At 44.1% G+C, this 16,481-nt stretch overlaps 1 protein-coding gene across 3 annotated transcripts in view; it reads right to left on the reverse strand.

The window, feature by feature from the left end:
* The window catches only part of DPMS1 (Nucleotide-diphospho-sugar transferases superfamily protein), a 93,813-nt gene that overhangs the window by 37,303 nt on the left and 40,029 nt on the right, over positions 1–16,481 (reverse strand). Inside the window, exon 1 of one of the 3 annotated variants that reach the window (XM_086528768.1) lies at positions 14,066–14,207. The exons of the other annotated variants lie outside the window; for them this stretch is intronic. Coding sequence (XP_086384894.1) covers positions 14,066–14,073 — 8 coding nt within the window. The 5' untranslated portion in view covers positions 14,074–14,207. Of the gene's footprint in view, positions 1–14,065; positions 14,208–16,481 lie in introns of those variants that run through there. 3 annotated transcript variants of the gene reach the window in all.

The raw sequence follows: 16,481 nt of genomic DNA on the forward strand, positions 1-16,481 counted from the left end.
ACATCCTTTACCCATACCCTCCCATCCCTGGCTAAGCATTGCCATGGATTTATTTTTTATCTTCCCAAGACTTAAAGTGGGCATGATGGCATTTGGACAGTCATCGACAGATTCAATAAACAAGCCCATTTTATTCTGATAAAGAAGACGGTTAAACCTGATCATTTGGCGAGACTGTTTGTTTCACAGATTTTTCAGTTACATGGCACGCCTGAGTCCATAGTCTCAAACAGAGATCCCCGATTTAGTTTGTTTTGGAGAGCAATCTGAGCTAACATTGGCACATGGTTGAGTTCTCGTCCTCTTTCCACCCACAAACAGACGAGCACTCTGAGATAGCCAATTCAGTGGTTTTGGATTTATTGAAGTCTTACATTTCGAATCAGAAGACTCAATGGGAAAAGTACTTGCCCTTGGTGGAGTTTGCCTACGACAACAGCGAAGTAGATAGAGGAGGAGGACATAGCAAATACTCCTCAGATATTGAAACTTTACCTTGAGGCTTTCGGTCTAGCTTCAACTAGACCGAGAGATCCCGTGGATCAGTAGGGTTGAATCTAGTGCGGACGGGATCAATCCCGTCTGATGGGCCCAAGGGACATATAGATTAAAAAAAAGACAAATTGCGTGAGCTACTGACGTGGCATGCTGGACGGAAATCCGCGATTTACATTGGCAACCTTTGGAGCGCTAGCTTTTGGACCATATGCTTTTGAGACCTAAAGCTTTTCATGTACTACTTTTAGAAGTTCCAGATTCTATAAAATTGTAACTAGGGCCTCTCTGTCCCTCAACTTGCCTCGAAGCACTGACCAGAGAGGAGTTTGCTCAAGATATAATACAAAAATAAATACCAAAAAGGGGCGAAAGACTTTGGGGCCAATATCTCAAGGCACAGAAGTACGCCGGCGAGCCTTTTGTGTCGTCTCTAATTAAATTGTGATCAAATTTGTGAAGTGACTTTGAGTGATTTCTCGTGTGTCGTGTCAGATACCCGACTTGGTGTGCCTATGTAACAAACTTGGACACTCCAAGACACAGCAGAGATTCACTTCAAAACAGTTCACAGTTCACAATTGATTCGACACGGCCCGACAGAGTTCCGTGCCTAGAGATATTGGCCCCAAAGACTGGCGCCCCTTTTGGTATTTCTTTTTGTATTAATATGTGTTCAAAGTACAAGAGAGTGGGAGGGTTCTCACTCTCAGAGTCTGCGTCCAAATGCTCTGAGTTGTGAGAACCCTACCCACGTATTTAAAGGTTACAAGGGATGCCCAAAAGCAGAGCCCCAAAAGCTGTCAATTTCAAAAGCCTCTTAGAATAAAGCAATGAGTCCAAAAGCTGTCCCAAAAACTCAGCCAACGCAAAAACAGGTTTCCGTATAGCTTTGCCACGTCATCAGCTGCGCCAAAAACTGCTTTCTGCCAGCCAGTGTGGAAATATATGGGCATGTCACGTCACCGGTTTGTGACATATCCCCCTCTTGAAAGCATTGTAATCGCCCTCGATTACGCTTGCAAAACAGACAGAGGCCATAAACTGTCTTAGCAGACATTGACTATTAGTACCGACTCACTAGGAACAACACATCTAGCACATGTACCAATCGACAGTCACATCACAGGACATCACTTGACATCACATAACAAATTACATTTAAATATCCTTCCAAATCTCAGACCATAATTAATCGGCAACGTATTTAGCAATCGCATCTAGATCCAGTCCCGATCTCACAAATGCCCGATTAACTAATCCTTATTGCAATCATGTCTATAGAGATTTATCAGACCGAAATGCTGCAGTCATTTCGTCTATCAGTTCGTGCACTCAAGTCAAGTACAAATTAGTATCATATTATCAGGAATTCCAAGTCTTAAAGTCATTACAACACAATACTGTCAGCTCACAGTATCCCTGAAACCCAATAGGGTAAAAATCGGGGCAATCTGTTGACAAAGGAGCGGAATGACTCCCCTCTTGTGCAAGCCCGCTGCACCAAATTCCACCCAAGCTGAAGTCGGGGTTCTATCGGAGTAAACTATGCTAAACCGAATGCTTCAAGGTAAAGATTCACAATCTGAGGAGTATCTACCAGGTTCTCCTCCTCCATCCACTTCGCATCCAATGCGGGATAGTTCTTGACTTTAACCAAAAACCGCCTTATCGCTTTACCTTTTATCTTTCTATCTTTGTGTGCCAATATCTGTTCTGGAACGAGTATCTCCTCACTTTCCTCCACTTCGGGTTGCTCATCTGACTCCCCATCATCGGGCACATCGCCTTTAAAAGGCTTCAGGAGATTCACATGAAAAGCATTGTGAATCCTCCAAGTATCGGGCAGCTTCAGTCTAAAGGAAACATCGTTTATCTTCTCGTTTATCTGGAAAGGTCCATAGTATCTCATGCTAAGCTTTGGAAAAAGCCGCTCCTTTCCTTTTTTCTTTCTCAGGCGTGCCTTCTCAAAACGTAAGAGCACCCAATCGTTCTCCTTTAATTTCAAATCGCGACGATGTCGATCTGCTGCCTTTTTCTGTCTTTCCTGAGATGTCTGCAAAGCCTCCCGGACCTTGGCAAAAGCAGTGTCTAAGTCCCGTGTGTACTGGTCGGCTTCAAAAATCTTATCTTTCGTGCTTAGGAAGGGTGGAACCTTTGTAGCACCTTCAATGGTCTCAAATGGCGCCTTCCCTGTCGAAGAGTAAATCGTGTTATTGTAGGCAAATTCCACCAAGGGCAAAAACTTTTCCCATTGAGTCTTTTGATCCGAAATGTAAGACTTCAATAAATCCAGAACGACCGAATTTGCAATCTCAGATTACCCATCTGTCTGCGGGTGGAAAGATGACGAGAACTGCAACCGTGTGCCAATGTTCTCCCAAATAGCCTTCCAAAACAAACTCGTGAATCGGGGATCTCTGTCAGAGACTATTGTCTCAGGCATACCATGTAATCTGAATATCTGGGCAATGAACAGTCTCACTTAGTGATCCGGCTTGACTGTTTTTTTCACTGGAATGAAATGAGCTTGCTTGCTAAATCTGTCAATAACAATCCAGATACCGTCATGCCCACTTTGTGTCTTCGGGAGATCAAAAATGAAATCCATAGCAACACTTTCCGAGGGGTGGGTGGGAATGCTGTAACAATCCCTGTGCTTTATGATTGTCATACTTGACCTTCTGGCATACCAAGCAACTGCGTACAAAATCGTCCACATTCTACTTGAGTCTCGGCCAAAAGACGTATTTTTCCACACCTTTCAAGGTGGTATCAATGCCGCCGTGGCCCGTAAATGGTAGACAATGGCATTCAGTTAGAACCTTTTCCCACAACAACTGTGTAACGTATCATCAAGTAGCCATCCCGAATGGAATATCCCGCTACTACCTCCCCATTCTGTATTCGACTGAATATATCTGCAAAATCTGTATCTATGACATACTGATCGACCGTATTCTCGAAGCTTCTATGGTGTATCGCGGAAATAGCCAGAACCAACGGCTTCCAGGACAAAGCATCTGCCACCAAGTTCTTATGTCCCTGCACATGGACAATCTGGTAGTGAAACTGTGACAAGATGTTTATATATACCTAGATGAATCCAGGATAAGCCTAGATTCACCCTTAAAGGAAAGTGCAAGGTATAGACCCATGGTAGTCACCCACAAGACAATATAATCATCAGCTCCATCATGCATAGTATTGACTAAATACCACGACATCCCCACTAAAGTCGTCAGTGCCCAATAGTGGGTGTAGAACTAGTTACTAACATATGCTCCCAAACACAACACACACCACAAGCACACACACATGAGCATACATCAACACAAAGTTCAACGTACTGAGTTTCTATCATGACTTCGGAGATCAAGGGCAGACTGAGTCATAATGAAGCCTAGCACTAAAAGAAGCATTAAATCGAAAAAAATTAGCACAAAAATGAGGTACTTGATAGGGCATACACACCACAAAAGATAGAAAGGATTAGCACAATATCAACTGGTCGTAACTCGGACGAAAACTTCACAATGTGAAGTCTGCATGTCCGCTATACGACTAAAAATATACCTAGATGCATCCAGGATAAGCCCAGATGTTTGCCCACTGCATCTACTTTTCCGATAGCTGCTTTTGTGACAAGAAGGAGCGTAAACTCTGGTGATCTGTACTGTCAATTCCGGCCTTGAAAACAATCGGCTCTCATAGGCAATGACATGGCCTTGTTGCATTAAGACCATGTGACAAGATGTTTGCCCACCGCATCTGCTTTTCCAATAGCTGCTTCTGTGACAAGAAGTAGCGTAAACTCTGGTGATCTGTGCTGTCAATTCCGGCCTTGAAAACAATCGGCTCTCATAGGCAATGACATGGCCTTGTTGCATTAAGACCGCACCCAAACTACGACCACAAGCATCACAATATACTTTGAATGACTTCTGCAAATCCGGCAAAGTCAAAACTGGTCCCGTAGTCAATTTCTCTTTCAATGCTCAAAGGCAGTCACCTCTGTGGGTACCCACGAGAAAGGGACTCCGTTCTGTCAAGATATGCAAAGAGGAAGCAACCTCTGTAAACTTTCTAATGAACTGCCGGTAGTAAGAACATAAGCCAAGGAAGTTTCTAACTTCATGGACATTCTTCAAATCGGGCCAATCACGTATAGTCTCAATCTTGGTCGGGTCCATCTGCACTCCTGCTTCTGAGACGATGTGTCCCACAGTGTATCTCTGGTAGGAAAAATTCACTCTTCTTTGCATTAATCAACAACTTGTGATCCCACAATGCCTGAAAGACCTGTAGCACATGTTCTCTATGTTCTGCCTCATCCTTGGAGAAGACAATAATGTCATCAAAGAAAGTGCCAACAAAAGATTTGTACTCCCTGAAAATCCTATCCATCATTCGGTTAAAGGTCGTTGGAGCATTGGTAAGGCCAAAAGGCATCACCAAAAATTCAAATAAACCAAAGGTCGCCCGAAAAGTTGTCTTGTAGACATCTCTCGATGCGATTCGCATCTGATGATATCCGCTCTTCATTTCGATCCTGCTGAAACAAGAGGATCCCTATAGTCGGTCAAGAATATCATCAATCCTAAGAATCGGAAATATGTTCTTGATGATGATTTTGTTGAGAGCTCTATAATCAATGCACATTCTCCAAGATCCGTCTTTCTTCAAAACCAACAACACCGGAGAGCAGTAAGGTGAAGTACTCGGCTGGATAAGACCCTTGTCCAAGAGGTCTTTCACTTGGTTCATAATTCCTTCATTCTGGGCTCGGCTCACACGATAAGGTGGCCGGTTCGGTGGTGTGCTTCCAGGTATCACATCAATGGTATGATCCTCAGGACGAGCTGGTGGCAACTCGCCTAGCAGGCCCTCAAAAAAGCAATCGGCATGAGTGTGGAGAAAATCTTGGCGTTCTTTATCAAGTTCAGACATATTTGTCCTATGTTCATCGTTCAACTCTTTCAAAAAGATCGAGTAAACAAATAGACTGGATTTCTTTAATTTTGAAACGGCCGAAGCCAATACAAAAGGGACAGACTCGCCCTTAAGTTTCACATCAAGTACAATGGTTCAGACCTTTATAGTAGTCAATGTTGCTTTTTTCGCACGATAATCGACCACCGCGTTGTTCTTATGGTACCAAGGGACTCCCAGGAGAACATCACAACCTTCCAAGGGCATTATGTAGAAGTCCTCGTGCCCCAAATACCCCTGACAATGCAACCGAAGTTTGCCAATGACAGGTGTAATGACCACGTCCCTGCCAGGTGCTGCTAGAACTGCCTCTGCTTGTGGTCCCATTCAATGGTGTAATCTCGAGCCGCGCCGCCAATTCAGGTGAAATGAAGTTGGCCTTGGCTCCTCCATCAAAGAAAATCAGGGCTTCTTGATCTTTCACTTTGCCCCAAGCTCGGCAACGTTCTCTACTTTCATCAATCCTGCTTGGGTCAGTACACATGCAATCGGGAACCAGTCCAACTTTCATCTTGCCTTTTTGTCCACGTTCCTCAGCTGCTTTCGACCTCTCAGGCCTTTCTTCATCTTGTTCTTTCTGTGCCTTTTTAGGGCACTTCGCCCCATGTTCCCCTCATCCAAAACACTTCCCCTCTTTGATGTAGTTGGCTCTCTCCCGAAGAGTGAGTCGGGGTCGTGCATCCTTATCTTTCAGTACGCTGAACTTTGTGTTGATGTATGCCCATGTGTGTGCGTGTGATGTGGTGTGTGTTGTGTTGGGGAGCATGTGTTAGTACCTAGTTCTACACCCACTATTGGGCACTGACAACGTTAGTGGGGATGTCGTGGTATTTTGTCACGTGACACATCCAACCTTATGTGTCCGTGGACAAGCTACACCATAACAGGGTTCCCGTCAGTCCAGTCAGTTTAGATTAGAAGTGATCCGGCACTTTTGTGAGTCTATTCGTAGACCGTGCATGCCCAGTCACTCAGTGTAGAAGCATATCCTCTGGTTGCACATTGCATAAGCATAAGCATTTCCATCAGATTCCATCATAGTCAGTTTGGGGATTTTTCAAGTGACTTTATCCTATTTTTTCCCTATTTTTAACATTTCTCACTTATTTATTAAGTGACTTTTGTTGGGAACTCAGTAGGCAAATTGGGTAAGTTAATATATAAGCAAACCCAAGTTAGCACAAATAGGGCAGATGAGCAAGGAGCACAGCAGACTACCAAGCAACAGGTGTTCCCTCCCTCTTTCAACAAGACCCTCCCCAAGCCATCTTGGTGAGGCCACCTCCCATCACCATCAAGCCTATCTCTCCCTTGGCGTTTTCCCAAGCTTCAGCCATTGCCATAAAAGCTCCTTTCCCTGGCGTTTTTCCCCCCTTCAGGCAGCCCAAAGCCTGGCGTTTTTGGATCGCAAACACCCAGCAGGAATCAGCGTTTTACATCAGATATTCAGCATGGAAAAACGCAACACTTGACAACGTTTTTACAGTAGGTATTCAGCCCCTAAAACGCAGCCTTGCCTCGCAATTCTCCAACGTTTTCAGCCTACGATCACAGCAGCAAAAACGCAGCCAAAGCCTAGCTTCATCAGCGTTTTTTTCCAGTCCTAACCCCCTTGCCAAAACCAGGGATTTTCAGCCATGAGAAGCACCCCCAAGATCACCCAGATCCTCGGCATTTTCCCCCTTGTGGACAGCAGATAGAAGAGGACCCAATTCAGCCCTAAAGTCATCGTCGTCGTCATCGACATAGCCCCCATTTGCATCAGTCCATGCATCATCATTATACACCTTTGTGCAATCAAAGTTAGACCACTCTCGCTGACGAGAGTGGGGCCTTCAGAGGAGGGTTTTACAATCTCTCGGGTGTCGTATCTCTTTTCTCTCCTTCTCTCAATCTCATTCACTTGCACGCACAATATCCACTCACTTTGTTCGTGATCATAGCACTCTCCATAAGACGGAAGGCTCTCTCCTTCCCTAAGAACTAAAAGGAACCTTGAGCAAATAAAGATCACTAATCTTGAGAAAATACAACATTCATTCCGCTGCACCTTACATTGGTATCAGAGCTTTGGAAGTGTTCTGCATTACTCAAGGAAAGAACCACAAGAATCACAAGAATTTTTTTTTGCTTGTTGAGGTCGGACGAACCCAAGTTCTCTTGGGCGTGTCGATTCCTAATCGTGTTTTGTTGAAGAGTGACAAGAATCCCAAGAAAGAAGTGCTTGTCCAGCCTCCCCTTCTGTCTCTTTTCACTCATTGAGAGCAGACCGTGCACTTAGCGGCCGGCCAATCGACGTGAGGTGGGAATAAGCAACCTTGGTGTGAGCGCAAGGCCGCCAAGGGGTGCGCCCGCAGAAAGGAGTAGAACTCGGGTAAAGAGAAGATCCTTCTCCAACGCGATTTGCAAGCAAAAGAACACCTTGAGAACCTCAAGAACCTCAAGATCCTCAAGAACCCAAGAACACAAGACCTTCAAGAACCGAGTTCCTCGTGAACGTAAGAACCAAAGATTCTAGTGCATGGTCATCACCCGAAGTGGAATGGATACTTCGCATACAGGTGATGAGCATGAGAGAGGTGACGAAGGATTCTCCCCACCAGGAGATTTTTCCAACCCTCCCCCTTCGCCATCTACACCACGAGTTGTTCTAACTCCTATGGAGATGATGGTCAAGTCAATGATGGACATGATGTTGGCACAACAAGAGACGACTCGCATTACGATGGAACGAAAGGAAAGAAACGCACTACAACAACAAGAAGCGACTCGCCTTACTTTAGAAGCGAATCGAGTAGCGCTGGCACAACAAGAAGCCAATCGCCTTGCTTTCGAACGCGAGCGCGATGAACGAAACGAACGAAAAGCAAAAAGGGACGCCGAGAGTGAAGCTCAAAGGGAGCTACGCACTCAAGAATTTATTTCCCACGTGCTAGCCTCGAAGACCGAACCACCCAAAGATCGTGGGAGTTCATCAAGTGGTGCAAGCCACGATGCGGATTCCAACCATCCAGTCATAGAGAAGTTGACCTTCAATAAGTATGATGGTAAGATGGATGCTACGGTTATTCATTCTTGGTTGCATCAATTTAATGCTTATTTTGCGACAACTAAGAAGACAGGAAATAGCAAAGTTTTGACGACAGCTATGTATCTTGCCGATGATGTCATCGATTGGTACCACGCATGGCAAGAGGCACAGCTAGCCAAGCACCTAGAGGAAGCCAACTGATTCACACCCCTTTCCTTCAATTGGGCTGATTTCCAAGACAAGCTCAAGGCGCGGTTTATGCCACCTCAGTACCTCGCATGATTGAAGGACAATTGGCGCTCTCTTAAGCAAAATGGTATGCCGGTTATGTCTTTTTCTAATCGTGTTTTGCAGTTAGGCACTCAATTACGAGAATCGGATGATGAGCGCAAAGAGGCTTTTCTCTTTGGCTTGGACGAGTATATCAAGTACGATGTGGAGGTGCTCGATCCAATCGATCTCAACAAGGCGGTAGCGATTGCTCTCGCACAGGAGATGAAGCACAACAAGGGAAAGCCTAAGGAGAACAAGGCTTCCACAAGTACCTCACAGACTTCTCAGAACCCTCAGAACGGTAAGGATGGTAAGAATGGTAAGAATGATAACTCTTCTAACCAATCTTCCAACAGTCTCTCATCAAAGAATTCTTCCAATGAATCTAAGGGTAAGGCTAACACAATTGCTAAACCTAAGCTTACTCCATATGAAAAGGTAGCGCATCGAATTGTAGGAGGATACATCACGTCGGAAGAACAAAGCACTTATTCTAAGGAAGGTCATTGTTTTCATTGTCACATTAAGGGTCACATAAAAAGAACATATCTTAAGCTTGAATCGAATGAATCTAAAGAACCCACAGCACCCACTTCCTCTGTCAATGCAATGAATGATAACACAAGTGTGCCCCCAGTTTCTCACGACCCTCCCATTAATGATTCTCTCATTAAATCTTATGGTCGTACGTCGGAGCACCATTTTGTCATATTGTTTGACCAAGGTAGTATGCATGATGTGATCAGTTCCTCTCTTGTTGAGAGAGCCCGCCTCGAAGTTAGTCCGAGATCTCCTATCGAGGTCTCTGGCTTTCGTCCCGGTATAGACGTTCTCATCACCGAGGAGTGCCTTGATGTGTTGTTTGCAATTCAACAGACTGCCTTCACTAGAAGATTTGTTGTTTCTCCTCTCTCCGGATGTGATATGATTTTGGGCATTCGATGGTTGCATGATACTAAAGGCTCTCATTGATTTTGAGACTAACACTTTAGCTCTCAATGCCAAAAGTGATTCTCCTATTGTCATTCATGGAGAGGACATTGTTCATTCTCCATCTCTTTTTCTCCACAGCATGATACACAGAATTTGCATGATTATAAGAAGCATGATGATTTGATTGACAATGATAAGTATGATGATTTGGATGATAACGACAAGCATGATGAGTTGCATGAAGATGATGTGATTGTTACAAGGAGGATCTGTTAGTGGATGCTTTTTCTAGCGAAGCTAACCTCGTTGCAGATTCGATCAATCACGAAGAAGCGATCTTGGCTCTCGAGCCTCGGTCTCAAGAACCATCACAGGAAGTATTATGTGTTCGCATGATTGATATGCACACATTGTTCGAGTGTTTCATTCGTGATCGTTTCCTGTATTTTAGTCAGCATCGTTATGTGATCCCTTTTCCTAGGCATGACATATTGTATGTTGAGCACGTTTCTCTCATGGATGAGCACGAATGTATGCGGATTTTTCGTGAAAAGCTGAAAAGTATGTATGTAAGGAAGTCACATTTCATGTCTCTTCCTTGGCATGACACAGTTTCCGAAAGAGCACATGAAAGTATGAGCACCAAGTATGCGCATTTCCGTTGTGATTTGCCACAGTTGATTGCTCTAGATCATAAGAGAAAGATTCGATCTCATTGTTTGCATGTGTTTGATGAACGGGTTGTCACTCCGTCTCTATGTTCATCTACATTGCATACATAGTCTTTAGCGAAGGCAAGATTTTTTCCACTCACTTTACATGGAATAGATATGTTCATGGTTTTGTGTTGGAAATGGTTTCAAGAATTTTCAGCCATGGAGATTCTTGAAGAAGAAAGAAGCATGACTCTCGACGAAGTTGAAGCATTGAAGGAGTCACAGAAGACTTTGTGTCGCTTCCGGCGCAGCCCAAAGAAGCAAGCGTTACAGACCTTTATGAAGTTCAAGTACCACACGTCCGAGTGGGCCGACGAAGAGTCCCTTCCAGGATTCTGGATGCTGTTGGCGATCTCCCTCGACGCCATACAGTTCAGTACCAGTACCTCACTTTGAAAAGGAGGGGATGTCACGTGACACATCCAACCCCGTGTGTCCGTGGACAAGCTACACCATAACAAGGTTCCCGTCAGTCCAATCAGTTTAGATTAGAAGTGATCCGGCACTTTTGTGAGTCTATTCGTAGACCGTGCATGCCCAGTCACTGAGTGCAGATGCATATCCTCTGGTTGCACACTGCATAAGCATAAGCATTTCCATCAGATTCCATCAGAGTCAGTTTGGGGATTTTTCAAGTGACTTTATCCTATTTTTTCCCTATTTTTAACATTTCTCACTTATTTATTAAGTGACTTTTGTTGGGAACTCAGTAGGGAAAATTGGGTTAGTTAATATATAAGCAAACCCAAGTTAGCACAAATAGGGCAGATGAGCAAGGAGCACAGCAGACTACCAAGCAACAGGTGTTCCCTCCCTCTTTCAACAAGACCCTCCCCAAGCCATCTTGGTGAGGCCACCTCCCATCACCATCAAGCCTATCTCTCCCTTGGCGTTTTCCCAAGCTTCAGCCATCGCCATAAAAGCTGCTTTCCCTGGCGTTTTTCCCCCCTTCAGGCAGCCCAAAGCCTAGCGTTTTTGGATTGCAAACACCCAGCAGGAATCAGCGTTTTACATCAGATATTCAGCATGGAAAAACGCAGCCCTTGACAGCGTTTTTACAGCAGGTATTCAGCCCCTAAAACGCAGCCTTGCCTCGCTCCAGCGTTTTCAGCCTACGATCACAGCAGCAAAAACGCAGCCAAAGCCTAGCTTCATCAGCGTTTTTTTCCAGCCCTAATCCCCTTGCCAAAACCAGGGATTTTCAGCCATGAGAAGCACCCCCAAGATCACCCAGATCCTCAGCATTTTCCCCCTTGTGGACAGCAGATAGCAGAGGGCCCAATTCAGCCCTAAAGTCATCATCGTCGTCATCGACATAGCCCCCATTTGCATCAGTTCATGCATCATCATTGTACACCTTTGTGCAATCAAAGTTAGACCACTCTCGCCGACGAGAGTGGGGCCTTCGGAGGAGGGTTTTACAATCTCTCGGGTGTCGTATCTCTTTTCTCTCCTTCTCTCAATCTCATTCACTTGCACGCACAATATCCACTCACTTTGTTCGTGATCATAGCACTCTCCATAAGATGGAAGGCTCTCTCCTTCCCTAAGAACTAAAAGGAACCTTGAGCAAATAAAGATCACTAATCTTGAGAAAATACAACATTCATTCCGCTGCACCTTACATATTTAGTCAATACTATGCATGATGGAGCTGATGGTTATATTGTCTTGTGGGTGACTACCATAGGTCTATACCTTGCACTTTCCTTCAAGGGTGAATCTGGGCTTATCCTGGATTCATCTACGTATATATAAGTGATGGTTTGTGCCAGGTGCGTTGGTGCATTTCAAATTTGACACATCACTCTAGTGTTGGTTTGTTCCAAGAGAAAGTGGTTAATGTCTCTTTCACAATGTTAAGAGTTTCCTGTTTAGATCTAGTAAGAGGGCTTCTTTGTGGATGTGCCCAGTCTTGTGAGGCTCTACTAGTGGTTTGAGAGCATGTGAAGGACTGATTGGGCTACATATCTTCAGCAAGAGTGCCACTTGTGGCTGCATTTTCATTGTGGAGACCTACCTAAAGTTTGTGTTTTTCAATTGGGAGGGGATAGATGGTGCTTTGCCTCAATTTCATCGTGAAGAGCCCTTAAGAATGTGCGTTTTTTGGCTAGTAGATGGTGGACGAGTGTTGCTTTTCAACGACGAGTTGGACAAGATATGGGCCGTGTTTTGAAGGCAAGAGGAGACTTGTGTGCGACGGTTTGTACGTGGTACCTTTGCAGATTTTCAGCCAGCCATCTAGAGTGTTTTGTGCGGTAGAAGGGGTTGACTATGGATCAATGTGATCCAGTGTATATGCCTTGCAAGGAGCTTGGGGATCCTTTCCGCCTTGCAACCTTTCTAGGTTTGCATTTGCCTACTATGAATATTGTCACAAACGGGAGCGCACTTGAATAATCAACAAGCTGAAAAATGAATAAAATTCAACTCAAAAGAGATGAGGGAGAAGATCGACATAGTATTTGGGACCAGAAGATGGGTTCCCCCCCCCCCCCCCCAAAAAGAGAATCTTTACTAGGGAGAATCTTTTTACAAGCACAAGAACTGGAGTGACCCCTCTGTTCTAGATCATAAGACTCGATGGTCAATTCCTTCCCTTGCGGGAAATTCCTGAGAGTCGAGTTCTCAATTCTATTTCCATTTGTTCCTACAACATGAAGCCCTACAGACCGTTCCCAATTCCGTTCCCAGAATCCGTGAGCATAGTCAAAGGCTTCTTTGCTCCTTTTCTGTGATGGAGTACCTGCAAAACAACTCTTATCACAAATACACAATCGGTACCTGTTGCTCTGAGTGTGGGAAAACGAACTCCGAGTATTGGCTTAAACTTTTAAACTGAAATTTGAAGATGGCGAAGGAAACAATTGTGGTGCTTTTCAACAGTACGCGATTGTGCAGCAGATTTTTGGTATGTTTCTCGGTAACCCCAGAACATTCAATATTTACACACACATGCTTACATTGCTTCTATCTTTGGATCTTTTGGTTTCACTCTGTAAAGAGATGGGCTTCAATTATTTGCATTCGTATTGTCACATTTGTACAATGAAGTGAAAATCGTTTGCATTTGTATTGTAAGATTGGATATGGCCAAGTAAAGAAGACAATGGGCTGATCTTGTATAGTTAGTGTGTGTTCGAGAAAGGTTTGCCTCGGCTTAGCCTTGAGCAGGCTGAAAATCGAGATTAGCCAATCGCAAAAATCCTGGAAATTTCTACAAGCATTTTCGATTTGCATCTTTATAAGCAAGAAACCGGGCCTCTTAGGAATAAAGACTTTCCTAAACACCGGGTATAGTACAAAGATCAAGTCTAGACAAAAGTAACCGGCTAGTACCATATGCCAGGCGGTGAATAAGTGAAACTAACTTGGAAACATGATTGAAAACGATAAACACTCTACACAAGAGGAGGTATTTCTTTATTTGTGTTAATCAAACAAAGTGACAAGGCCCTTTACTCAAACATAACACTCTAAAAATCACATACAACTGACATTATGGCCTCTTATTCATAAGCCCTGATGTAAAAGCCATGGTAAAACTAACTGGTTGATTTTTTTGGGGTAAAAAACTACACGAAGCATCAGCTTGCAAAATCTTCCATATCAGCAAAGTACGTACAAGGCCATGTTATCAACGTCCCTACAGCCCCTGATTTTGGAGAAATTAGCAGAGGATTCTCTGGCACGATCTGCGGGTTTGTACACTTGGCTCCTATGTGTGCAGGCCTTCCTCAGTTCTTCATATTCCCTTCTTCAAGAAGATTGCCCTTTATTACACTTGTGAAAACAAAACCCAAGAAAGCATATCAACTGATACTACTTCATGCAATGTTCAATCATCAGTCGATGACATGCATGCATTAGTTCCACAAAGAAAGAATGCTGTAGACAACCATCCCTTAACCTTTGGTTCATAAGACATCCTATTTTGTATCATTTCACACCGGCGCAACAGATTTTATACGTGCACACTCACAATAGGTACGCCACAAAAGATAAGAGTAGAGGTCTGACACATCAATCAAGTGATGGTTTGTGCTAGGTGAGTTGGTGCATTTGACACATCACTCTAGTGTTGGTTGGTGCCAAGAGAGAGTGGTTAAATGTCTCTTTCACAGTGTCAAGAGTTTTCTGTCTAGATCTAGTAAGAGAGGGCTTCTTTGTAGGGCATCTCATGGATTTCATGTCTAGATCTAGTGAGAGGGCTTCTTTGTGGCTGTGCCCAGCCTTGTGAGGCTCTACCAGTGGTTTGAGAGCATGTGAAGGACTGATTGGGATGCATATTTTCAGCAAGAGTGTGAGCTTGTGGCTGCATTTTCATTGTGGAGACCTACTTCAACTTTGCGTTTTTCAATTTGGAGGGGACAGATGGTGCTTTGCCTCAATTTTGTCGTGAAGAACTCTTAAGAGTGTGCGTTTTTTGGCTAGTAGGTAGCGGATGAGTGTTGCTTTTCAACGATGAGTTGGACAAGATTGGGGCCGTGTCTTGAAGGCAAGAGGAGACTTGTGTGCGACGGTCTGTGCTTGTGCTTGGTACCTTTGCATATTTTCAGCCAGCCATCTAGAGTGTTTTGTGCGGTAGAAGGGGTTGATTATGGTCAATGTTAGCCAGTGTATATGCCTTGCAGAGAGCTTGGAGATCCCTTTCCGTCTTGCAACATTTCTCAGTTTGCATTTGCCTACTATGAATATTGTCACAAACGGGAGAGCACATGAATAATCAACAAGCTGAAAATGAATAAAATTTCAACTCAAAAGAGATGAGGGAGAAGATCGACATAGTATTTGGGACCTGAAGATGGGCTCGTCCCCCCCCCCCCCTCCAAAGAGAATCTTTATTAGGGGAGAGTCTTTTTACAAGCACAAGAAGCGGAGTGACCCCTCCGTTCTAGATCATAAGACTCAATGGTATATTCCTTTCCTTGTGGGAAATTCCCAAGAGTCGAACTCTCAATTTTGTTTTTGTCTGTTCCTAGAGCGTGAAGCCCTACATACCGTTCCCGATTCCGTTCCCAAAATCCCTGAGCATAGGCCGTGTAACAGACTTGGGCTGAAACTCAGTACGTTGAACTTTGTGTTGATGTGTGTGTGTGTGTGTGTGTGTGTGTGTGTGTGTGTGTGTGTGTGTGTGTGTGTGTGTGTGTGTGTTAGGTTGGAGAGCATATGTTAGTACCTAGTTCTACACCCACTATTGGGCACTGACAACGTTAGTGGGGATGTCGTGGTATTTAGTCAATACTATGCATGATGGAGCTGATGGTTATATTGTCTTGTGGGTGACTACCATGGGTCCATACCTTGCACTTTCCTTCAAGGGTGAATCTGGGCTTATCCTGGATTCATCTAGGTATATTTTTTAGTCGTATAGCGGACATGCAGACTTCACATTGTGAAGTTCTCGTCCGAGTTATGACCAGTTGCTATTGTGCTAATTCTTTCTATCTTTAGTGGTGCGTATGCCCTATCAACTACCTCATTTTTGTGCTATTTTTTCCAACTTAATGCTTCTTTTAGTGCTAGGCTTCATTATGACCGAGTCTGCCCTTGATCTCCGGAGTCATGAACTTTGTGTTGATGTATGCTCATGTGTGTGTGTGTGTGTGTGTGTGTGTGTGTGTGTGTTAGGTTGGAGAGCATATGTTACTACCTAGTTCTACACCCACTATTGGGCATTGACGACATTAGTGGGGATGTCGTGGTATTTAGTCAATACTATGCATGATGGAGCTTATGGTTATATTGTCTTGTGAGTGACTACCATGGGTCCATACCTTGCACTTTCCTTCAAGGGTGAATCTGGGCTTATCCTGTATTCATCTAGGTATATTTTTTAGTCGTATAGCGGACATGCAAACTTCATATTGTGAAGTTTTCATTCGAGTTACGACCAGTTGATATTGTGCTAGTTCTTTCTATCTTTAGTGGTGCGTATGCCCTATCAACTACCTCATTTTTGTGCTAATTTTTTCAATTTAATGCTTCTTTTAGTGCTAGGCTTCATTATGATTGAGTCTGCCCTTGATCTCCGAAGTCAT

The sequence above is a fragment of the Adiantum capillus-veneris genome, chromosome 14 (assembly GCF_014529385.1).
Source record: "Adiantum capillus-veneris isolate H3 chromosome 14, ASM1452938v2, whole genome shotgun sequence".
NCBI lineage: Eukaryota > Viridiplantae > Streptophyta > Polypodiopsida > Polypodiales > Pteridaceae > Adiantum > Adiantum capillus-veneris.